Source organism: Typha angustifolia, chromosome 8 (genome assembly GCF_048772165.1).
Source record: "Typha angustifolia cultivar Huaian chromosome 8, ASM4877216v1, whole genome shotgun sequence".
In the NCBI taxonomy this organism is placed as follows: Eukaryota; Viridiplantae; Streptophyta; class Magnoliopsida; order Poales; family Typhaceae; genus Typha; species Typha angustifolia.
Window position 1 is genome coordinate 15379280 of NC_133246.1, and position 23453 is coordinate 15402732.

The following is a 23453-nucleotide window of genomic DNA, read 5'->3' on the forward strand; positions in this document are numbered from 1 at the left end:
GGCAAAGCGTCCTTATACCAGTCCTTGACGACAGCAGTCAAACTTGTACAAGTGCTGTCCGCCAACAAATCAATTTGATTATTTTAACGCATATTCTCGTTCGGTTTCCCTGTACGAAACCATTTAACTTAAAACGTTAGCGCGAGAGCACTATAACACCACTCTTTTTTTCCCCCAACTTCAAAGTTAAAAACCTCGGCTTTCCCCTTCTCCTTTTACTCTCCTCAACTTTCCCTTTGTCTCTCCTCTTCTCTTCTCTTCTCTTCTCTTCTTCTCCGAGGTCGAGTAGCTTCCTCGCAAACCCTAACCCTAGATCTCCGAGGGAGAGATGGCCGCCGGCGCCGTGGTGAGATCCCTAGCGGTGGCTTTGGCCTTTGCTTTGCTCGCGCTGCCGGCTTTGGTCTCGTCCAACACCGAGGGCGACGCGCTCCACGCGCTCCGGAGGAGCCTATCGGATCCCGACAACGTGCTCCAGAGCTGGGATCCGACGCTTGTGAATCCTTGTACCTGGTTTCACATCACTTGCAACCAGGACAATCGCGTCACGAGAGTGTAGGTTCCCGAATTCCTCTTTTATCTCTCTGTCTCTCTCTTACTCTCTACCCTCTTGCTTCGCGGAATTTTGATTGATTAGGTCTTGTTGGGTTTGGGAAATTTGATTGGATGATGCGGGTTTATGGGAAGTAGATTTAGGAAGTGGGTTTCTCAGCTTTGCCGATTGCAAAGGGATCTGATAGTATTTGAGTTGTACATAGCGTTTAGGTTTAAAAATTGTCTCTTGTTTATGCTTCGGTTGCTCCTTAATAGTTATTTAGTACCTTTTGCTGTTCCTACGGGTGAGGAGACTACAGTGGTACTACTGGATTTGCTTGCGATATTAGGTCAAACTCCGGTCTGTTTACTAATGTTTTGGTTTTTTGTTTTTCTTCCGTTTCTATAGATTATTTGGTTAATAATTTTGTGGTTTTCTGTTCAATTTTCTGATTGGGAGCAGCATCTTTGGAAATTTGTAAATTATCAGAACGTTGTTCATGCCAATCATAGATCTTTTGCATTGGGATTAAGGGATAAACAAATTAAGTCAAAGGAGGAAAATTCTTTTGACCTAGCTCAGATGCTAGGCAACTCTTCAAGCTTGAAAAATAACGCAATAGAGTATATTTATCAATTATAGAATGTCGACAGAAAATAGTCAAAATACCCTTTGCCATATCTAGAATTTCTCTGACATCAAGATACTTGTGTAATTAATGTGCAATTTGTCCACATAGGTTGCTTCTATATTGCATCAATTCTTTTCTTTTTCTTTTTTTTTTCTTTTTGTTTGTTTGTTGCTCTTCTTCTGTTTGACGTTACCTGACCATGTACCTCCCATGTTTAGAGTATTAGCGTAACAAAGCTCCTAGAAACATCTTCTATCTACATGGGCTCAAACTACATAATATTCCCATATATAAATTTTGACAGTTATTAGGTGTAAGAATATTTGGCTGCCTTTTGACCTGGACTTAAGAATGGTCATGTTCCCATATGCTAATTATTTTTAGTGCATAGACTGGCTACCAATTATTTAGCAAAAATAATTTGCTTCAACTTTGAATAAAGTGTAGCACATATGAATTTGCCAGGATCCCTGGTTCTCATTTCATCTAATAGTTCACATACTTTAGTTGTGCTTGTGAGCTGGATCTTATTCGTTTTCATATATGCTCTTAGGATTTTCTTACTTCTCTCCTTTGTTTTCTGCTACCTGGTATAATTTACAGATTTTCTTGGCTAGTCGACTATGCAACATATGTTCATCTGCTTTGTTTTGTATCGGTTGTAGGGATCTGGGCAATTCAAATTTATCAGGTCATCTTGTCCCTGAACTTGGGCACCTTGAGCATCTGCAATATCTGTGAGTACTTCATCATTATGTAACATGGATTATTGTACCATTTTTTCATTGAATCTAAAAGCAAACAAGAATTCTATCAAAACCATTGAACAACAGACCTTAATGCTGTCAAGAAAATTTCCAACTACAATTGCAAGATAGATGTACTCAGAAAATTCAACTCTTGATAATTTTTTTTTTAAAGTTTATCAAAAACAACTGGAAAGACCTGAAACTCCACCATTGATGAAAGTTTATCAAACACATGAATATATGCCATATTCGCCCTACAATAAATCAAAACAAGTTATGACATGAACATATATAGCACAGATAAACGTAAAATTTTTCATATATCACACATAAATATACAACAGTGCAGTTACAAAAGACTAAAGACATACAAATACAATAAAATTAGTTTTTGAGATTGTTTAGAAACTCATCGGATGCGAGCTCTATAGCATGTCTAATCCAAAGATGTTTCATCTCAACCTTTCATCTTCTTCCAGATTTTTTGAAAGTCCAGATCATATTCTTTCATTAGTGCAACAATTATCTGTGTTTCTCAGATCTACTTGGTACATGTGTTACTTTCAGATTTTTTTTTTGCTTTTAAGTCTAATATTAATATTAGATATTTTCTGAAACTATTGGTGCAGAGAACTCTACAAAAATAATATTCAAGGAACAATCCCAGCTGAGCTTGGTAATCTTAAGAGCCTTATCAGTTTGGACTTGTATAACAACAACATGTCGGGAATAATCCCTCCAGCATTAGGGAAGCTGAAGTCGCTAGTGTTCTTGTGAGTTCTGATTTTCGTCTTTCCTGCACAATCATGCCAATTGTGATTGGGTGTATCTTGATTATGTTTGCACATAACTCATCTGGGGTCTTCAGCCTGGCCTGTTTCTTCTCTGTACAGTTTTAAGCTATTATATCACACTACTCCGGACGTTTATCATAGACTGATCTATCTAATTGTTTGTTTTCTAGGCGGCTCAATGACAACCGTTTAACTGGTCAAATTCCTAGGGAACTTGCCAAAATTTCTAGCCTCAAAGTTGTGTAAGTGTTAATCTCCAGTTATTACAATTATCTTGTTCTGCATTAAGACAATCACTTGCGGCAATCACATTCTTTTTATATCTGATTACAGAGATGTCTCAAACAATGATCTTTGTGGAACAATTCCCACTACTGGACCTTTTGAGCACATCCCCTTGAACAAGTATAGCTTTTCTCATAATACTTTTTTTGCGTTATAAGATTATCCTTTTTCGCTATGTGCAAATCCTCCTTAGTTATTATCGGGTTCCAATATTCTTCCACTAATTTCTAGCCTCTTGCTTTGGTAAGATATGAATGCTAATTGCATAACATATAGAAAATTTGGTCATGTAATATTTTACCATTCTGTTGCTTTGATTAGTGTATTATTAAAAAATGCTCTGTCATTGTTGACAGAAATTCCTCACGGTGAAAAAGGCTTGCCAATGCCCCGTTATGACTTTGGGTCATAAATCCACTTTAATTATACTAATTACTTTATACTTGATTTCCTTTTATTTACTTACAATTTTCTTTTTTGTTAATCAATCAAGATTGTTCTTATGAGTGATAAAGCAAGTTCACTAATTTGGACAGTACTACACAAGTACATGTAGAGTTGCTTTTGCAAATGATGACAGCCTAAGGTTAGGGTTCTCCAAGGAAATTAGTGCGTCGAATATTTGAAATGGCTGATTGTATGATAAACATACTATAGGTAGATAAACAATACCGAAAAGAGTTGGATCATACTGAGAGTACATTCGACTATGAGCTGCTGCTTTGATAGGACTCAAAGAGGTCTAAGAAATAGTGGCATAGGTAGATGAGGAGGTCTTGTCTGTCTGGTGCTTTCTCTCTAAAATAATGATGATCGTGATACTGGCAACAAGCATGAAATTTGCGCATAAAAATCTAGAGTGGGTTGAGTCCCTTCTGTTTACATTAGTCATTAGATCTAGCCTATGAGTTGTGGGTAACTATCCTTTTTACTCTCCAGATTGACACTAAACTACATTCTAATGTTGATTTTTGATGTCCAATTATGATATTCTCATGGATTATTCTTCCTTTCGAGTTTTTAAGCCAAAATTTGCTATGCAAACAAGACTAGCTCCTGCTACATTCTTTCTTCTGTTTTAATCCTATGTAACATTTGTGGCCAGTTTCGAAAACAATCCACGCTTGGAAGGTCCAGAGCTTTTGGGGCTTGCAGCATATGATACGAACTGCTGAAAGAGATGGGTGATGCAAGTTGCCACTCAATATTATCACTAGTTGCCATATTCTGTTTAAATAGGTTATTACCTATAATGAACTCGGTAAAGATGTAAGCTCTTCACTATATTGGAGTGTTGAAGTTGTAAGTTACCTTGTTTGTATCAGTGGCTTCAAGACAACTGCCGCTTTATGCAATGTAGATAGATCGTGTGAACTTGTTGCTCTAAGTTGCCACTAAATAAAATAGAATATAGGTTGAGTTAGTGCTAAACTTATCGCCTGTTTATGTTATTATGTATACAAACATAAACAGAGGATGAGCTCCACCTAGTAGTGAACAGGAGGTGCCAAATGAATTAACCCATTCATAAGACAAGCCTGGTACACTGGTACCCTAAATCTAAATTCCTATTAGTATACTAACGCAGTCAATCTATTGTGCACATTTAATAAATTTTTTTAATGTCAAAAGTGCATTATGTTTTACTTTTATTATTTATATCATACCATATGGAATGGATATCTATGACTCAGTTAATTACATTCTAAAATAATAGAGAATACTCTCACTCTAATTAGCCATGAAGAAAACTAACGATAAGAGTATTTTTAAGGTATTTTAAGTAAAATACAGACAAATAATATATATTGGTACGATGGAGTGTGAATAATAAGAAAGACAAAATACAGGGGTATTTTTTTAAAAAAAATATTAAATATAAAGAATATATATAGAATTAGAGGAATTGGATGTGCGAGATCAAACTGCACGGAATCCTAATTATGGTCGTGCCTTGTGTACATATTTGAGTATGTAGGCGGGTGATGCGGTGGGGTCTAACTCAGTGCCACTAACCGTAAATAATCGTGAATTCCAACCTCATTTATTTAACTGCCCTCCATCGTCCATACTCCATCCCTCTTCGTTCTTCTGCTGCCTACCTGATTATATCTCCAGCGCTCAAAATCTGATACGTCGCCGTTGTCAACTCCCTCTCTAGACTATATCTCATCAGATCTGGTCTTCTCACGCGCGGAAGGATTTGAGATGGGAAACGTTAGCGGGAGGGACACGGAGGAGGAGGGGAACGACGACGATGACGACGACCCCTCCTTGAGATCATCGGACGGGGATCCCCGCTTCCCTAACCAAGTGCGGCGCGCGCGCTCGGCGGAGCCCGTCGGGGGATCGCCGCCGAGGAGCCCTGCGCGGTCGCGCTCCCCTCTCATGTTCGCGCCTCAGGTAGATGACGACTCTTGAATTGTTTGATCGGTTCTTCTGTTTTAGGTAATGGTAATGGTGATTTGGGAATTGGATTGATGTGATTGAATCAATTGGTAATATGTTTGCAGATAAATCTTGACATGATTCAATTGATTTTTGTTCAGAGATCTCTTTATTCGAATGATCTAGGAAGAGAAGATTTTTTTTTTCTCAATATTTTCATTGATACTTTGGGGCTGGTCAGAAATAGAGAGAGATGTGTCAGGTCGAAGGAGCTTGCCTTTGAAGGAAATCCTCCCAAATTATTCCTAATCAACTGAAATCTAGGAATTGTAGTGATTTTTCAAAAGAAGAGATTAGCAAAACTAGAATCTCAAAATCTTTTTAGTTCTAGGAGTTGAGGTTTGAAACAGAGTGTGCTGTGAGAGAATGGTTTGGTTTTAGTTTTAGTTCTTTTTCTATGTGGAATTACGGGTTTTTGGGAATTTCTGATGTCATCATCTGTAGTCAAATGAGTTCATTTTGGTTTGATTATGTTTCTTGTTCCCTTTCGAACTTGTATTTCATCTTAAAGTTTAAGGATATTAGCTAGGGTTGGAGCAGGTAATGGTGGGCTTTGCTAGTCTTAAATATTTTGGAAATTTATATCCTAATATTGATCTTGGTGGAATAGTTGAAGGGTGACAAGAGCAAGTGATGAGGTTATAACATGGGAGGGATGTCATATGTGTTCTTTGACCCATTGCTTGGTTTACCATATACCTCTATTTTTTGTAATTGGATTCATGTAAGGTTGCTATGAAGTAGAGACTTTTCCATGACAAATTATTTAAGTCATTATGGAGATTGTTAGTTTGTTTTATGCTATTCCTTGCATCACCAACCAAATTTGAGGGTCTGCAGGTTTTCCTGGAGAGATAATTTGTCATTAATTTCTTTAAAGTGTTTTACTGAAGGTAGGAGTGTGTATATGACTTTGGATTAGCCAGACTTCGAGTAGCTTATACTTTTTCTACAGAGATGCAGCATAATAACAACTTGTGCGGTGAGAAATCAGTTTCTTTGTCTGAGTAAATAGCATTTTAGCTTGGTCAGTTATACACTCTCTTTTTCAATTTATCAAAAAACAAAAAAGAAGTTTTCGTAATACATAGTAGCATATCTTATTCTTCTGATTGTTGGCTCTTTTCAGGTATATTGACTTGTGATTGATTTGAGTATATCATTGTTAGAATGTAATGACTAATTAGGAACACCTGCATTTTTTGGTTAGCTTCTCTTATTCATTCTTCATTTTCTGTGGATAAATCATGTACTCTTAAGTTGTGCATTCTTCTACCTCTTGGATAAAAACTTCCTATTATCAAAAGGTTATCTTCCTTCTGCTTTCCATCTGTGTTAGACTCGTCTTAAATATGCAGAAACTTCGATAGGCTTATTGGTGGCTTCTATGTGTATACAGAAGGTAAATTTCTCAACCAACCTGTACATATACAAACTAGCCAAGCTGGAGGCACATTCTAGATTTTCAAGCTTGACTCAATTGTTATAGTTCCTTGACAAGTTCAAGGAAAGATCAAGCAGAACCCAAAACTGGTACTCAGTCTTTAGTCCTTTGCCATCCTAGCCGAGCTGAGTGTTCCAATCTAAGTAAATCTACTAAAGCTCAATGGCAATTTGGCAAAGTTTATGATGGGGCCTGTTCTCCACTTGGCTTAATCTTAGTTCACACTCAAGCTGAATCTTGCTAAATAAACCTCAAATTCCCATGTACTGCATCAGTTGCAGCCTTACCAATCATTTCACTTCATAGAGCTTATGTCATGCCTTCATCTGAATTCTGTTTTCCTTAGTTAAGATTATAGCACCTGTTTCCGACTGTTGATTTTATGTTGATATGCCATTGCTTCATTATCTCAGCCTTATATATGACCTTTCATACTTCACATAATACTCTATAGGTGACCCATATGATGATGGTGGAAATATGCGACCTTGCTCCTTTTGTAGTCTGGTCCATTTTGGATTAGTTTATGATTTTTTTGGTGGATGTCAGTTAAAATATTTCTTTCTTTGTCAATCTGGGCCGTTGGTAGATATGTTTTGATGTCTTTGCATTTACTTGTTTATTTGTTAATGTTTGTTTAGTTTGTTGTAGCAGCGATGCCAAAGTGATATATTTATAGTTTTCAGATGACTTTATTGGATCGGACGGTGAATTTTACTGAAGACTTTTTTCTGTTGCTAGAATAGTACAATGTTGCCTTAAGCTCTTCATCTTGTGTTGTGTGATAACTCTACTCTGCATTAAATTTGTTGATTTTCTATGTTTTGCTGTTGTTATGTCAGAATTTTGCCTTCTTTTTGAGTCTTCTCAAAATGGATTATTTTTCTCTCTTTTCTCAGTCAATAGATGAAGCACCTTCTTCTATCCAAAAGATGCATTAATATAAAATGTTGAAGATGTTACATTTGAACTAATTTTGCTTCCTATATTGTTCGTCAAGAATTCGATGCATGCGTGTCTGTGTAAGATTGGAGTATCTTAGTAAACAATCATGCTGTATCTTCAATTTCATGTAAGTAGTCCCCAGATAGTTGTGACTAGCCCGGCATGTTGTTGTATTTCATCTTCATTTGGCAACATACAGTTATATTAGTATCTTCTCTGTGCCATTTGTCCCCATTTTAGTCAATCCATGGCAGATGCAGACAAGAAATGCCCCTAGATCTGTTTCTCAACTGAAAAATTCTTGGCATTAATTGCACAAACATATGAAGTATTCTCTTCTGTGCTGATTGTTCCAATTGAAACTGACATCAATTTGATGTTTCAGATCCCTGTACCTCCTTTGCAAAGAGCAGCTGACGGGCCTCCAGTTTTCAATCAGATGTGGATGAGTGAGTTGCCTGGTGGTACATCAGATGGTCCCTCTGAAAAGGAGATCCCAGCTTTATTGGTATGGACCTTTGGAGGGAAGAATGTTTTAGTAGAAGGATCATGGGACAACTGGACAACAAGGTAAGCTAGCTGACTGGAAGACCTTTTAAAGTACTTTGACTTGCATCATTATGTTTCAGTTCCCATTTATAATACTATTCTAGAGCTTTTTTAAATTGGTATAAGGAAATTGTGGTGACTAGAATCTTAATGGCTTACCAGGAGACCGCTCCAGAAGTCCGGCAAGGATTTTTCCATTTTGTTGGCCCTCCCATCTGGAGTCTACCATTACAGGTTCATTGTAGATGGAGAAAGGAGATATGTTCCTGATTTTCCTTGTGTAACTGATGAGATGGGGCAATATGCTAATCTTCTTGACCTTCATGTGAGTATACGTTCCATAACATCTATATTTTTGCTACCATGGTGCTTATATCTGGATTTAGATATATGTAGTTGATATATTTTCCCAAAGAAAATTATCTTCATATAAGTACATACAGTATCAGATTTACTGATAGCAGTGTCTATAGTCAGTATGGCATGCAATTTAGCATTTAGGATATATCATTCTTTACAAGAAAAGGCTGCAAAACTATGGCATCCTTGTTTCATTTTTCTTCTCATTCTGAGCTGGATACTGATTTCTGTTTAATTTCTTTCAGGAGTATGTTCCAGAAAATATAGAAAGTGTTACCGAGTTTGAGTCACCTCCATCTCCCGACTCCAGTTACAGTTTTCTGCCACCCTTGGATCAGGACTATGCAAAGGAACCACCAGCTCTTCCATCTCAACTGCACCTCACCGTCCTTGGGATGCAAAACTCTGAAGAATCCTCAACAAAGCCCCAACACGTTGTTCTAAACCACCTCTTCATAGAAAAAGGATTGGGCTCGCAATCACTTGTCGCCCTCGGCCTAACCCACAGGTTTCTGTCGAAGTATGTCACTGTTGTCCTATATAAGCCTGTGGAAAGATAACAGAGTTGTCATTCAGTTGTGCAAACAAGATACGTTCTTTATTTGTTTGGTGGAGGTCCTTTTGCGTCGCTCATCATCAGATCCATAATCTCTCTTCCAATTTATAGCGTACATAAGAAAATTCTCAGCTTCAGAAGTACATCATTTGTCTTCCCCTTGTGAGATGTGGGCTTTGATCAAAGCATCGTAGAAGCTACCTTCCTCATTCACTTCTGCTAATATCTACTTGTATTAGAACTATTTTTCTTACTTTGTTGCTCGATTCTTTAACGTAAATTGGCAGTAGCGGATCTACACTTATTCCCTTCGTTTGATGTTGATGTATCACATGATGAGTTAGAAGCATTCAAATGTTTCGATTTTATTTGCTTGCTACTGAACTGTATGCTATCAAAATCTTTTAGACTTCCATTTCTGCCATTTAGACCTGTCTTTGGAAAACATGGTGTTATTTTTGCAGCATCAATATCACAATTCAAAATTGTGGAAAATATTTGTACTTTCTTGATGAGAGAAATTGGAGCAGCATGTAACACACCAAGAGCTGGATGAAGAAATTTTTGGAGGTTTCATGGGACCGGGCGGTCGAGATTGGAGGGCAAAGCTGTCATTTAAGGTGCGAATTGACAACATAGTAACAAATTAATAATGATGGTATGGAGAAGGCAAAACCGAAGAAAAAGGCTGGATAATGCTATTTCTAATATATTATTATCCTTTAAAGTATTTAGCGAAATAGGTGAGTTCGGCAACTTTTCCGCTTCTTATTATAGTTCACTTATTTAAGCACTATTTTCAAAGATAAAAGATGTAAAGGATTTACTAACCAACAGCAGTCCAGGGGCATTTCAGGGAGAACATTGGAACTTTTAACGGCCAGACAATTAACGCCGTGAGGATTAGAGAGTAGGGGCTTGATCGCAAAAGTTCCGTACCCGAGGGGCGAGGGCATTCAGAAAACACTCGACTCCTCTAATCTCTCTCCTTTGACCTTTCTTTTCGCCAGATCTCTGCCCTTCTCTCGTTTCGCTCCCCCACAGCACGATTTCCGAGGAGTCATGGCGGATCCGCTCACGGAGGACCAGATCTCCGAGTTCAAGGAGGCCTTCAGCTTGTTCGACAAGGACGGGGATGGTCAGTTTTCGATTCGACTCCACCTCTAGTCCTCCTTTCCATTTCGATATTTTCCTAGATCTATAACCTTGAGGTTTTATTTACACTTTGCGATGGATCCTGGTTCCTGGTCTCTCTTGTTCTTGTTAGGGTTAGATCGATCTGTTCGTCTAACATTTCCGATGGCGAGATTGACCGATGTTCTTGTGGTGATGTTGTTGTCATCTTGTCCTTTTACTACTGTTTTATTTTCTTTTGTCCTATTTCTGATAATAATTTGATCTTTTTCACCATGGAGTGTCAACTTTTTAATTCACTTTTGCACCTTCGGATCAAATGGACCTGTTTCGCTATGCCTGTATCTACGATTAATCAGCCATATGCCAAAATTGGACATTGTGCTATCCGACCTATCTTGTTATCTTCTGCTTACTACTTTGGTAGTATTATGTCTTGCACGTATTCATCCCCTTCTTAATAGTTTGGCCTTGTCATATCCAGATTGTAGTATTTATGGCGATATTTTGGCGTCCCACCTGTAACCAACTCCTTGTGTCAAAATTGTTTCTTCCAGTATTTGGGGAGACAAATTTCAACTTGGATGTCAACTGTAGATCATAGTTGATTTTCTTCTTATTCCTGGAAAAGGAAATTTTCCTGTCATGTTCCCCTTGATGAAACTTTAGATATCAGTCAAGTCAAGGTGCATGCTATTATCTTCAATAATCAGCCACAGTCTGTTGTAGTTGTATGCAATCATTCTCGAAACATCCACGTATGTTTGAGATTACAATAGTGCAAATTTGTTATGGTCCGAATTCAAAGTCAATGAAGGAAAATGTGAATCCTGAACTGACTTATTTAAGCAGGTTTGGTAGAGAACCTTTTCAAAGTTGGCATCTCAAACCTTTCAACACTTTTGAAAAACAAACTGCCTAGTGTTGACATGCAAGATGCAGTGTAAAGAGACATATCTGTTTCCTAGCAGAATCTTGGGTTTTTATTTGGTTACCTTCTCTTGTTATTAGATGTGCATCTCAGGTGAGTGGGTGGGGTTTCTGCAGATTCACGGTTATTCCTTTGCTTGCTCTCATCTCTCCAAAGCTCCTTGAAAGAATTAATTGCTTAAAAATAAAAAGTACAAGGCTCAACTAATCATTTTATCTGTGTACGGTTCTCGTATCTTCTGTTCTCTGCGATACAAATTGAGTTGACATATACATATCATTCTTGTGCTAGTGCAACAATTGGCTGAAAGCAAGGGAGGTAATTGATAAGATCATTGAGCTATTGTTAGAAGTTGTAAACACATATTGAACTGTCATCTCTTTGCATCATATTCTCATTCTTGTGGTTTTATTCAATCATTAGGATGCATTGTTTGCTTTTTGGTCAGTTCAAGTTTCTTATGAGAATGCAAAAATGCCGGGTCAACAGGTGCTGTTATATTATATATGCATGCATTGAGAATACCCACTGCACAATAAGGCCCCATTCACAAGAATAAGGCTCAATCTAGAGGAGCTATTCTTATTTCTTACTCCTAAAATATGATTTTTGTTTTAGGAATAACTATTCTTATATTCACTTGTAATCTAAATTAGTAGTGTAATAATTATTTTTAATAACATGAAGCAAAAGTAAAATACAAATAAAAAGTAAAAATAAATTAAAGTACCCTTAATTTGATATATAAATTTAAATTTAAATATTCTTATATATTATATGTATGCAATGCATATTTGTCAGTACAATGAAATACGTGGGCCGCAAGAGAGAGGAGATAGGTGAGAAAATTGAGTGGGAAAATTAAAATTTAGGTTTGTAGAATAAGATGAGTGGATAGTAGGAGAGAGGAGAGATAATTTTTAAAAATAATTTTAGTCTATTAAAGGTAAAACTGTAATTGGAATTTTGTGTGGAATAATTTGAATAGTGTTTAAGTCTAATCTGATTTTCACTTGCTATTTTAGATTAAGGCGTTCTAATCCAGAATAGAGAAAAAGATGTTCATGTGAACATTGTTTAGGGCTAATCTTTTGTTCATATGCCTAATTCCATATCTGTGAAGATAAACTCTTCTTCCCATTTCTTAATGTTCCTTTTGATAGTGTTGTAGCATTCCTTTTCTGTTATACTTGAATCTATTGTTGAATGCAAGCACCCAATTTGAGATGCGGAATTTTGGGCTGCCTCTTTTCCAGAAGTTAAAGAGTTTGTTTTGCTTGGAACTTCCACAGGTTGCATTACAACTAAGGAACTGGGAACTGTCATGCGTTCTCTGGGACAGAACCCAACAGAGGCAGAGCTACAGGACATGATAAATGAGGTGGATGCTGATGGCAATGGGACTATTGACTTCCCAGAGTTCCTAAACCTGATGGCTCGCAAGATGAAAGACACTGATTCAGAGGAGGAACTCAAGGAGGCCTTCCGGGTGTTTGACAAGGATCAGAATGGCTTCATATCCGCTGCTGAGCTTCGCCATGTTATGACCAACCTTGGGGAGAAGCTGACAGATGAGGAAGTTGATGAGATGATCCGTGAAGCTGATGTTGATGGTGATGGTCAGATAAACTATGATGAATTTGTCAAAGTCATGATGGCGAAGTGAGCCAGTATTGAACATAAAGGCAGATTAGTAAAATGCTACTCTATTTTCTCTTCTGCTGGTAGATATATGGATTGCTCTAGTGGTGAAACAAAAGATAGATGACTCTTTCTTGCTCTTTCATGTATGTGTTAAATCACACTTCTCCATCCTATGTTTAATCTCCCTGCTATATTTTCCTTTGTGACTCAAGGATTTCACTTGGTTGTGTAGTCCAATTTCTATTCGTTATTTTGCCATTATCGAACAGTAAAGACAATTCTTTTGCCTATACCTAATGGATTGCCTCTTTTGTAGTAACTCGTGTTTTTGTTGCTATCTACTTTGGTTCTGATGCTTCAGAAGGTTATACACCGTGATCTTATGGCTATCCTTTTGATTGATAGAGATGTATGCTTGAGTGATTTTTAGTTTTGTCTGATACGCTTCACGGTTGAGTGTGCTTACACTGGTGCAGATGAGTTGGTTAATTATTGTTTGTTGGTGTTACCTATGTCGTAGCCATGTCATCTGACCAATTAGCTATTGCAAGCCCGATACGCGAATCGCCATGCAAAGTACTACTTAGGGGCTAATTTCTTTTCTGGCTGCTGTGATATGATATCTTGAATCATTTTGGATTCTAATATGAAAGCAAGTCAATTGAAGTTTCTGGACACACAATCTATCCATGTAATTATGATCAAGATGTGGATCTCAACATTTTCCCCGTCTCAACGCTGCATATGACGTTAATTGAAGATACCTCGTAGGATATGCATCGACTGGTCTGGTGTAGGAACGTCATACATACATACCATCACAAGGGGTAGCCTTTAATATATGCAATAAGCTTACTCCACAAAGTAAATATAGTCTAACCCCGAAGATATCATGCTAATTATCAACCAAAAACTAGAATAATCTCCTGTGAAAGTCTACAAAGTATTTCTAGAACAAGGAAACAAACATCCTCTCAGGTACAGCTTACTCGAGAAAAGGAAGCAATTTAGACAGACCAAATATGAATCTCTCTACATGACAAAACCAGATCTTTTATCTCCACTTAAAGACAGACAAAATATAACCGCGAAATATCGGACTGAAACTTCTTGCATTCACCTCTCTATGTCATATACAATGTAAGCCAACAGGCATCAACTGCCCAGATGGGACAGAAAAAGTCCCATACCCAGTGAAATATCATAGAGAAACATCATTCCATCTCAACCAACCCTGTTAGTTATTGTTTGGTATAGAGATTTAAGCTGAGTATTCCATTTGTCTATAGCAGTATATTTCTTCATTCCCTTTGACCTGCAGAAAAACCACAGAACGAGATCAGCTTGGGCCTTCATTGGAGAGCTTTAATAATAAATACACGAAGAAAGATAGATACCTGTCGCTGCGTTCTAAGAGCTTGTTCACCTGATCAATGTGACCCTGAATACGGTTGTCCAGAATCAATGAGACTAAGAGCTGCTCAACATCTTTTTCTGGAACATTTAATTCCTAAACAGAACATGAAATACATAATCATGAACATTATACATGCAAGTGCTTTTCAAAATCCTTCTTATCTTCATGGTGGAAAAGAATATGGAGTATTGTAATGAATTCCATAGAAGAAAACAGACACCTTCTAGAAATGTTAAAAGTACCAATTAGAAGGTTTTGAATTATGAAATAGTAGATCACCTTCGAAATGAACGGAATTCGGATCCGTGTATATGGTTTTATGAGTTTGAGCAAAACTTGAGTTCTGATGTTCTTCAAGAGATCCTCAATGTAATTACGGATGAAAGGATCATCCATTATTGTTCTTCTATTACTCTGAAAAACAAAAATGACCACATCAGCAGCAGCCACTTAAGAATACATGACACATCATATAAGCTCATAGGCACTTAGCATATTAAGAGGTTATTTTAACAAATTGACCTTTAAGATCTTCTCAAATTCCAGTATCTCATTTTTCTGATAAGCCGCTATCAGATTTGTCATAGCTAAAATTTCAGGGTCATTTTTGTAACTGCATAAATGGCAGATAGTATTATCAGAAGAAAATGGCAAAAGAGAGAAATTAGAAGTACAGATATTCTGAAGGGCTTACGGTTTCGCCTCTTGTCCATCAAAAGGATTCACTTCAGATTCCATCAACATATTGGCAAGAACCAAGTATCTGAAATTTGATGAGACATAAGAAATGCGACAGCGTATGAAATTTCACTTTGATTCGTCAGGAGAAAGAAAAAATAAGACAGGAAATATATACTTCAGGCATTGAATTCGCCTATGATTCCCAGCTTCATCATAGTTCTTAAATGCTTCAAAGAAATCTGTGGCTGCTTCCGCCCATTGCCTCTCAGCCATATGCATTTTCCCACCACATTCATGAATTATTCCCATTATTCGTGGATGAGGTATTGCTGATTTGATAGAAAGAGCCTTTTGGTACAATTGCTGCAGAAACAAGATATCAGAACAATTAGGTCATACTGAAACTACTTGGAAAACGAACACATTGTAAAAAAAGATCGAAGTTCCTCCAGTGAATTACCGGTATAGTATTTATCATATTATTGCCAACTTTATGCAGCACAGAACAAGACAAATATTTAGCAGCAAAATCATAACTATGTACAGGAGAAATATTAATGAAACCATAAAAATGTGGTGGTAATAAACAGCATCTTCCAACCTTAAGTTTTTTGTTATTCTTTGTCTCAGTGTACATCTGAATCTCAATAGCATAGACCTCTAGAAGTTGTGTGCCTTTCTTCTGGTCATCGGTACCATCTTCCTTTTGGCAAGATTTATGCAACTCCTTCAGTATCTAGATGTTTTCAAGAATAAATCACCATCTTAAGAAATAAAACACAGTGGAAGGCATCCAAACATCCTATAATAAATCAGAGTACCTTATTCATGCGGCCATATTCTCCCATGTCAAACCAAATTTTGCAAAGCTTAAGATTTGTCTTAAACCACAGTCTCTGCAGATAACAAAACACTTCATCAAAACCATGAACAAAGAGATCTTTTCTTTTATGACAAATGATCATATGAGATACATATTTTGATAAGGCTGCTTCATACCTCATTCTTTGCCTCTTCAAGAGCCTTCAATGTCGTTTGGTAAAACTCTTGCAGTAGACTAAAGTTCTGGCTTGCTGATCCTGACACAAAATCCATTATGTTGTTTATGCATTTTTCGCTGTAATTACGTGTGACCGCTGACTTGATGTATGTCAACATCTCCCTGTAGGCATCCATCATCTCTTTGTACTTCCCTAGTCTATAATAAAGCTTGACTGTTTGTTTTAGAGCCTTAAATCCCCTGTTGATTTCATTGGAAAAGAGGTATCATGTAGGCTAGAAGACTAGAATGAATAATTAATCAAGCAACAGAAAGATAGTTGCACAGTGGCCCACATTAGTAGCATTCGATATCACATAGAATCATAAATGACTGACTCAACTTAGTTTTGAATGTTAGTTTGAATCTATGAATATAATTTTATGCTAAAAAGTTACGATATAATGGCTGCTAAATTAATAGACAAACCCTTGTACAAGAAATAATCTATATTGGGTCATAAAACAGTGCTTAACATGTCCAGACTAAAGTTACAACAATATTTTCACTAGTCATTCAAATAATGATCAGAAAAATGGTAAGAAATGCTTTAGTAGAAAAGAACATATTGGTTAAATTATCCTAATGTTAATCCTACCTTAATCAATCACTAAGTTCCAGCAAAATATAGTTCGTGAAATTCACACTCCGAAGACATTCTTGATGTCCGGCTATTCACTTGATGGCTACCATGCATTCAATAACTTGATACCAAGTAACCTCCAATTTTTCACTCTAAGGGATGACACAATAGAACCACATACAAAGTCTAGTATATCCTTGCATGTGTTTACGGACTTAGAAGCATAATCCATATACTGTCTTCCAAAGTAAACCATCTGTCTTCCAAATAAACAACATTCTATGAGTATGACAATTTGACATACAGAAAAACTGAATATAATTGTTACCATCATAAAATCTTACCATTCAGCCTTTTCAGGTTCCATTCGAACTACTTCCGCAAAACCAGCAAGTGCACCCTTTGGATCAGTTTCCACTAAACCTGAAAAAAGAATTTCATAACTGAATATAAGGAGTGCACACAAACACAAGGTATTTGAAAAAGTGTAAATCTTCAACTGAGTATATAAAAAGGCAGTATACTACATGCTCCACTTCATTGGTAATATTTGCAAGAAATTTTAAATAAAGTGTTGTCATAATAGTATCACACTAAGGTGTCAAGAAGTCCTCAAGTATTGATTCAAACATGCAATTGGATTAATCTACTAAGGTGTCAAGAAGTCCTCAAGTATTGATTCAAACATGCAATTGGATTAATCTTACAACTCCAAAAATGGGATTAAATTAGAAAAAATAATTGGCTAATACTGCAAGTTGATGTTGACAAAATGATAACATCCAGTGAATAGACCAGAATAATGAACTTGCATTGCCAAAAGTTGGTCAAAGAAAATATTGGATTGAAAATTGTAATTTGCCTTGCCGTATTTGTTGTTGAGAACTTGAGATACAACAGTCATTTCCAAATTCCAACTACAAAGTGCAGTAACTCTCGTTTTCTATCACATAATTGTTCAATTTTAGACTTCTGTTTACATGAGCAGATTTAATCTGTAATAAGTTAGATGCCGCGACTCCATCTCACTATATAATTTCAACAGCAGGATATAATTACAGAAGCTTAATGTGATGCCAATTTGATTGTTATTAGTCAAAGATGGTACTTCCTGTTGATCCTTCTCAACACCAATGACCTAATCCTATTTTTCATATGAGAAGACATAAATATCATGACTGTGGTGATCATGAGTTCATGACAATCTAGGAACCTACTTCTTTTCATAAGACCTCCTTAGTTAAACGTATATTGGGACCACTACTTGGACAATGGAGTCCTCTTATATGGTCATTAAGACTCTAATTTTCCAAGGATTTACTAGGTTTTTTCAAGAAATTAAATGGAATGAACTTCCTTTAAAACCCTGGAACCTTTGAGATGATAGAGTAAAACTGTTTAATACCTACATTAATAAGCTATAATGCTCCCTCCATATAGTAAGCCAATATAAATTTGTCAGAATACTCTCTTAGCCATTCAGCATTCATTCTTTATGTTATGGGTATTTCTGCTAGATCATGATTATATCACACAGTGGACAGGAGAAACCTAGTAGGAGTAGTATACATTTCACCTTAAATGATTGGTTCACTTCTAACTCTTTGCATGCTTTAATTAATAAAGAAAAAGCTCATTCTTGGCCAAGAATGATAGTTGGTTGATAAAATGTACTGGTGTTTATATTATCAAATAAGATATGAATAAAATGCCCTCCCCTTAAAGCTAGGGTCACTTATGGTTCGACAAGGTCTTTTTATTTTGAGATTATGTGAAAGCCTGCGCTCACAAGAAAATTTAATAAACAAAGGCTCTCAACTATTGCTCCTGATACAGGTAGCCAACAATCATAATGCTTCAAAACTTCAACTGTTTAGCTTTTAATAAAGATATAATTTATATCTTCCTCTCTATTACTAGCAAAAAAAATTCAGGTCCAGCATGTAGCATAATTTGTAGCACAACATAAATTTCATGATGGAAAACAGACGTTACTATTTATCGCATTGGCAGAGAAGGGATGCCAAATGAACAACAGCAAGAAAACACGAGGAAGTTAATCATAGTGCAAAGTAAGCTTATCTAACATAATATAAAACATAAATTCTAAGAGAGATTGACCGAAAAAGATGAAAAATGCTAGGAACTCATAAGAGGTGAAGACATAATCCATATTTAGCCTAGAAAAACAGATTTTGTGCAAGGAATGGAGCTTAACAAGCATTAGAGGATCAAACTAAGAGAACATACATTCTTCTCTAATCATAATAACTGTATTAAATAGACAGGCTATGAAGGAAACTGTGAGATTCAAAATGCATAGGATTATACTCTCCCTTAAGATAACTATGCATGCATGAAGAAATGAAAAGAGAGAGGACCATATAGCCCAGAAACTTGGTATTGTGCAATATCCTTGATGAACTTCCTTGATACCTCCAGCTCAATTAACCAACTTCCAAGCAATATGAAACTTGTCTAACTAAGCGAAATAGAAGAAGAAGATGAAATACTACCATTTAAATTCAGAATAAAGATAGTATGGTAACTAGCAAGAATAAGCATTCACAAGACAAATGTCCTAGGGTTACAAGCAAAAATACTAATAATCCATTTACAACTTCATCTATTCTGATGCTGCTCAACCCAACTACAAGAGACAAATACGAACAGCATGAGTCAAGGTAGCGTAACTGCCCTAAGAACAGTAATTGCTGACATATTTTTGCAAGAAATGAAACTCTTACCCTTGGAATTGTAGTATTGGTTCTCGATATCCACATCCTGCTCCTCGGGCTCCTCATCGGAATACTCAAATCCATAGTCCTCCATATCAGCATCTGAGCATTTCCACCAACGTAGAACAAACAAATCACAATCCCAAGACTAAGAATCAAGATTATGAGATTACGAAGGATCCTTTTATGGTAAAGAAATCCTTGAGGAGCCCTAGTATACCGAGGCAAAAGAAAGACGTAAACCCTTTACAAGAATGCAGGATCTCTTACCGGAACCCATGATTCGTAGCTCGTTCTTTATCGGACAGAAGAGAAGGCGATTTCCAAACTACTGAGGAAGATTTCGCGGTTTGATCGAAGACTATGGGGTTAGGGTTTTCTCCTAAAGTGTTTGGAGAGAGGAGAGAGAGAGAGAGAGAGAGAGAGAGAGAGAGAATCAGAGAGACAAACATGAGAGGTTGATCTATTCGAACAAGATTTAGCTAGGAAGGGCCCGAACCCGATAAAGCAATCGGATTTTGGATCGGCACTATCGGGTTTGGATATCCAAGAAGCCGATCAAAGATATTCGGTTTCTTTGCTCTAACTTATCCTTGCTCACACAAACATCTCTTTATAAGAGACATATATAATTATAAGGAAATTGCTTATTTGATATCTCTATCCATCCAAAGTTTCTCGTGCTAATTACTACTTGTTAGATTTTGTTTTAACGAGCAACTTTTTTAATGAAATAATGTACTTCATTGGATGTTAATAAAGGCTAAGGATCATATTTGAATTGATGATTGATGAAAAATTACTCTTAAATCCTTGCAATTTCTCACTGTAAAGTTCCTGCTTACTTCTACATTTCTACCATTTACTTTCCAAGTACTTTTGCAGTTCATAGTTGGAATAAAGTTATTCGTGAACAACTGAAGTTTCATTCAGGTAGTAGTTTCGCGCCAAATTCGAATATCTTAATTGGCAACCTTCATGTAATGTTGACATGACTGAAAGCAATTGCAGATCAGCAATTCTGCTCCTTATGAATGAGAAACTCATGTCAGTTGATCACAGCATTGGCCAATAGCTTCATATAAGTTGCAGTTCAGAATATGACTTTGAAGCAGTCTACTGAGATGCATAGGGAACAAAGTTACATCAAAACTCAGCTGATCTTAAATTATTGAAACCCTTATTCTTTACAGAATAACAAAGCCCACTCATTAAGTTGATGCCAGTCTCATAATGATACAAGGTTCCTTAAGGAGAAAAGGTGTTATCCAATTGTGCACAAATAGAAGGAAATGGCTCCTTAAAAACATTCAGTAGACGAGCTGTGGCTCGAAATCGGCAAAGTCGACTGATCCAGACTCGATCGGGGGCATGAGATATGCGGCAATGAGCTCAGACACCAGGGCTGCAACAAGTGGAATCCTCTTCAAGTTCTTCACTAGTGGAATGTCTTGGCCCTCCCCTAGTGCTATCAGCTTAGTGTTGATCTCAGCCATCCTATCCAACTTCCTCTTGAACTCTGGGTTCTCAACATCCAAAACAGCTGGGAAGATCCTCGCTGTGGTGCGGTTGGTCTACAAGAAATTATAATCATTACAGACTTGTTAACTAATAACCATTTATATGAATCAAAAGAAATTAAAATAAGGAGAAAATGACCAGAATCTTCGCATTTCAGCTCAAAAATCTATAACAGTGAAGTTAAAATTTCTTTTGTTTGTGCTAAATAAAGGATAGAGAGAAGACCTAGTGGAGCTATTCCAGTTGATTGACCATGGATATTATGCTTCTCTTATATTAATTTCATCAAAACAGGTATATTCCTTCCCATGTAGCGCTGACTTCTTGTATATATTTAGGTGATAGTATAGAATTACTTGCAGAGCAAACTTAAGGCAACTAGAAGGATATCTTAATGTGCAACTCCCACTAGTAGGTAGGCATGACTAATCTTCCATATTAGTTCATATTTCAGCCTACCAAACAGTACTAGATTAGCTTATCGGAGGAGTTTAGACCATAATTCAGTGGGCTAAGTTAAATTTCACTTGAAAATTACTATCTGAACTATATGGAATGTAATTAGAAAATCAAATGTTTACCTCAATGATCACATGCATGTCAAATTCTTTGGTGTTCAGACCAATGCCCTCATAGAAAGCAGTCCTCTGGCAATCATTTAGGTACATGGTAACATACACCTACGAAGATTTCAAATGAATTTTCATTATCAGACGGTAATTATAAACACATCAAACGAGTGTCCGCAACGATCAGAATTACCGAGAGGCAGAAGAAACGAGCCCAGAGCTTGGCCTTCCAGTCATTGAGGAACTGCGGCTGGGCTTTCATCAAGGCAGAGAAGAAATCTCCATGCCTGTTCTCATCCTGGCACCAGTTCTCAAAGTACTTGAATATGGGATAGACTTGGTACTCGGGGTTCTCCTTCAGATGCCTGAAGATTGTGATGTACCTCCAGTACCCAATTTTTTCAGAAAGGTATGTAGCATAGAAGATGAACTTAGGCTTGAAAAATGTGTACTTCCTGGCCTTTGTCAAGAAACCCAAGTCAAGTGCCAGGTTGAAATCAGAGAGGCCTTTGTTCAGGAACCTATGGAATTATTCAAAAATTGGAGTTGTCATTTATTATTACCTTCCAATATAGAGGGAAAATATGGTAGTGAAAGTTGTTCAAGAAAATTTAGTATACATACCCAGCGTGCCTCGCTTCATCCCTAGACATGAGGGAAAAGATCTCAGCCACCACAGGATTGGTTTTCTGCCATGAATTTTTTTTGAAGTTGTTAGTCAGTCAGATGAAATTTCCAAAGAAAAAGAGAAAAGAAAGTGCTACTTAGAACTTCTTGAGCAGGAATAAGACTATGTGAGTAAAATTTACCATTTAATTCAAGATTACTTTGCATGTGTATTCTACAAATAAGTGATTTGTATGCAAAGAAATAGCAATTTGGATAAGTTAAAGCTACACATGCACCAAGCTTATTTAATAAGCTTTACAGCGAATGTAACGTAGGAATGTAATTAAACCATTTTAAGCCTCAAGAAAAGACCACAAAAAGATAAAATTTAACTTATAATTGAAAAAAGAGCAATCTATAAATGCTAAAAATAGCTCAGCTGGGCATAGTTTCTAACCTTCAGTCTCCTCCCAAGCTCCTTGTAGAGCAAAAATCCAGAGAACTCAGCAGTGCAGGATCTCTCCAAGAACTCCACAAAGATCTGCCTCAGTGGTCCTTGCAACTTGTCTGCCGCCTCCTTGAACTCCGGGTTGCGAACGAAGTGGGTCTGGTTGTAATCAGTCTTGAACTCATTCAGCAGTGCTTCAAACTCTTCCTGGTTCAAGTTCTTGTTGATCTCAGCATTGAAGAGCCTCTCCATCTCATCGAAGTCAGTAGTGTAGAACCTCGGCGCAAGCAGCGTCTCCTTTATCGCCGTCTTCCCGGCCTTCTTCGCCTTCGGGCCGGTGGTGGCCTGGGAAGTGGCAAGGACTCTGAACTGGGAGTGAGGAAGCCTCATAGTGGTAAATCTAGATGTGGGTCTGCTAAATTTTTGCATGGGATTGATGGGTTTGATGAGGGAAAGCTCTGCTGCTGTTGCCATTGTTCCTCTCTCTTTTTTTCTCTCTCTCTCTCTCTCTCTCCCTAAAGACTGAGGTTTGCGGTATTAGAGTAGTAAGAGGGAGAGAGGAGGATAATAGAGGTAGTTTTGGCCTTCGGGTCCTTTATTTGGGAGTGGTTTGGATTGGGTGGTATAATGACATCTGATGGTGTTAGTGATTGGGTCTATCATCCAGGGAATCTATGGCAACTAATGAGGTGTTGCCAGGTGGAACGTAATCTTGTGGTCTCTCTTGGTCCTACCTATTGGCCTAGATTGAACCACGTGTCTACTTCTGATCAGGAAATTTATCGATTGATAATGATCATGAAGATCTTTTTCCAGAGGGAATTTTGCTTCAGAAACTGTGGCTAA

General features: G+C 37.1%; 5 protein-coding genes across 5 annotated transcripts; 3 read left to right on the forward strand and 2 right to left on the reverse strand.

The window, feature by feature from the left end:
- The first annotated feature begins 203 nt into the window (after nucleotides 1-203).
- LOC140766039 (leucine-rich repeat protein 1-like) lies at nucleotides 204-4378 on the forward strand. The gene is made up of 6 exons (XM_073105430.1): nucleotides 204-552; nucleotides 1829-1900; nucleotides 2542-2685; nucleotides 2877-2948; nucleotides 3040-3111; nucleotides 4097-4378. The coding sequence occupies exons 1-6, from the start codon at nucleotides 329-331 to the stop codon at nucleotides 4164-4166; spliced, it is 654 nt and encodes a 217-aa protein (XP_072961531.1). The 5' UTR covers nucleotides 204-328; the 3' UTR covers nucleotides 4167-4378.
- A 668-nt stretch (nucleotides 4379-5046) lies between these two features.
- LOC140764623 (SNF1-related protein kinase regulatory subunit beta-1-like) lies at nucleotides 5047-9672 on the forward strand. Its single transcript, XM_073103280.1, has 4 exons — nucleotides 5047-5394; nucleotides 8214-8398; nucleotides 8540-8702; nucleotides 8983-9672. The coding sequence occupies exons 1-4, from the start codon at nucleotides 5200-5202 to the stop codon at nucleotides 9295-9297; spliced, it is 858 nt and encodes a 285-aa protein (XP_072959381.1). The 5' UTR covers nucleotides 5047-5199; the 3' UTR covers nucleotides 9298-9672.
- Nucleotides 9673-10235: 563 nt separating this feature from the next.
- On the forward strand, nucleotides 10236-13321 carry LOC140764624 (calmodulin-5/6/7/8). Its single transcript, XM_073103282.1, has 2 exons — nucleotides 10236-10431; nucleotides 12651-13321. The coding sequence occupies exons 1-2, from the start codon at nucleotides 10356-10358 to the stop codon at nucleotides 13022-13024; spliced, it is 450 nt and encodes a 149-aa protein (XP_072959383.1). The 5' UTR covers nucleotides 10236-10355; the 3' UTR covers nucleotides 13025-13321.
- A 673-nt stretch (nucleotides 13322-13994) lies between these two features.
- Nucleotides 13995-19880, reverse strand: LOC140766237 (COP9 signalosome complex subunit 2). Its single transcript, XM_073105720.1, has 12 exons — nucleotides 19731-19880; nucleotides 19470-19562; nucleotides 17067-17145; nucleotides 16100-16340; nucleotides 15922-15996; nucleotides 15702-15836; nucleotides 15276-15463; nucleotides 15114-15182; nucleotides 14942-15032; nucleotides 14699-14833; nucleotides 14400-14512; nucleotides 13995-14317 (listed from the first exon to the last, which is right to left on the reverse strand). Exons 1-12 carry the CDS (start codon nucleotides 19738-19740, stop codon nucleotides 14227-14229), a joined length of 1320 nt encoding a protein of 439 aa, XP_072961821.1. The 5' UTR covers nucleotides 19741-19880; the 3' UTR covers nucleotides 13995-14226.
- A 721-nt stretch (nucleotides 19881-20601) lies between these two features.
- LOC140764988 (magnesium-protoporphyrin IX monomethyl ester [oxidative] cyclase, chloroplastic) lies at nucleotides 20602-23194 on the reverse strand. Its single transcript, XM_073103888.1, has 5 exons — nucleotides 22617-23194; nucleotides 22175-22239; nucleotides 21744-22071; nucleotides 21563-21661; nucleotides 20602-21034 (listed from the first exon to the last, which is right to left on the reverse strand). Exons 1-5 carry the CDS (start codon nucleotides 23079-23081, stop codon nucleotides 20771-20773), a joined length of 1221 nt encoding a protein of 406 aa, XP_072959989.1. The 5' UTR covers nucleotides 23082-23194; the 3' UTR covers nucleotides 20602-20770.
- Between the last annotated feature and the right edge of the window lie 259 nt (nucleotides 23195-23453).

What these genes read in the sequence shown, in the direction of transcription:
- LOC140766039 (XM_073105430.1), top strand. Translation starts at nt 329, where the DNA reads ATGGCCGCCGGCGCCGTGGTGAGATCCCTAGCGGTGGCTTTGGCCTTT. An exon ending in CTTGAGCATCTGCAATATCT is followed by an intron (nt 1,901 to 2,541) that starts GTGAGTACTTCA and finishes CTATTGGTGCAG; the next exon opens with AGAACTCTACAAAAATAATA. An exon ending in CTGAAGTCGCTAGTGTTCTT is followed by an intron (nt 2,686 to 2,876) that starts GTGAGTTCTGAT and finishes TTTGTTTTCTAG; the next exon opens with GCGGCTCAATGACAACCGTT.
- LOC140764623 (XM_073103280.1), top strand. Translation starts at nt 5,200, where the DNA reads ATGGGAAACGTTAGCGGGAGGGACACGGAGGAGGAGGGGAACGACGAC. An exon ending in CTCTCATGTTCGCGCCTCAG is followed by an intron (nt 5,395 to 8,213) that starts GTAGATGACGAC and finishes TTGATGTTTCAG; the next exon opens with ATCCCTGTACCTCCTTTGCA. An exon ending in CTAATCTTCTTGACCTTCAT is followed by an intron (nt 8,703 to 8,982) that starts GTGAGTATACGT and finishes AATTTCTTTCAG; the next exon opens with GAGTATGTTCCAGAAAATAT.
- LOC140764624 (XM_073103282.1), top strand. Translation starts at nt 10,356, where the DNA reads ATGGCGGATCCGCTCACGGAGGACCAGATCTCCGAGTTCAAGGAGGCC. An exon ending in GTTCGACAAGGACGGGGATG is followed by an intron (nt 10,432 to 12,650) that starts GTCAGTTTTCGA and finishes GAACTTCCACAG; the next exon opens with GTTGCATTACAACTAAGGAA.
- LOC140766237 (XM_073105720.1), bottom strand. An exon ending in AGAATAACAAAAAACTTAAG is followed by an intron (nt 15,464 to 15,701) that starts GTTGGAAGATGC and finishes TTGTTTCTGCAG; the next exon opens with CAATTGTACCAAAAGGCTCT. An exon ending in GATGGACAAGAGGCGAAACC is followed by an intron (nt 15,033 to 15,113) that starts GTAAGCCCTTCA and finishes CCATTTATGCAG; the next exon opens with TTACAAAAATGACCCTGAAA.
- LOC140764988 (XM_073103888.1), bottom strand. Translation starts at nt 23,081, where the DNA reads ATGGCAACAGCAGCAGAGCTTTCCCTCATCAAACCCATCAATCCCATG. An exon ending in AGCTTGGGAGGAGACTGAAG is followed by an intron (nt 22,240 to 22,616) that starts GTTAGAAACTAT and finishes AATTCATGGCAG; the next exon opens with AAAACCAATCCTGTGGTGGC. An exon ending in GATGAAGCGAGGCACGCTGG is followed by an intron (nt 22,072 to 22,174) that starts GTATGTATACTA and finishes ATAATTCCATAG; the next exon opens with GTTCCTGAACAAAGGCCTCT.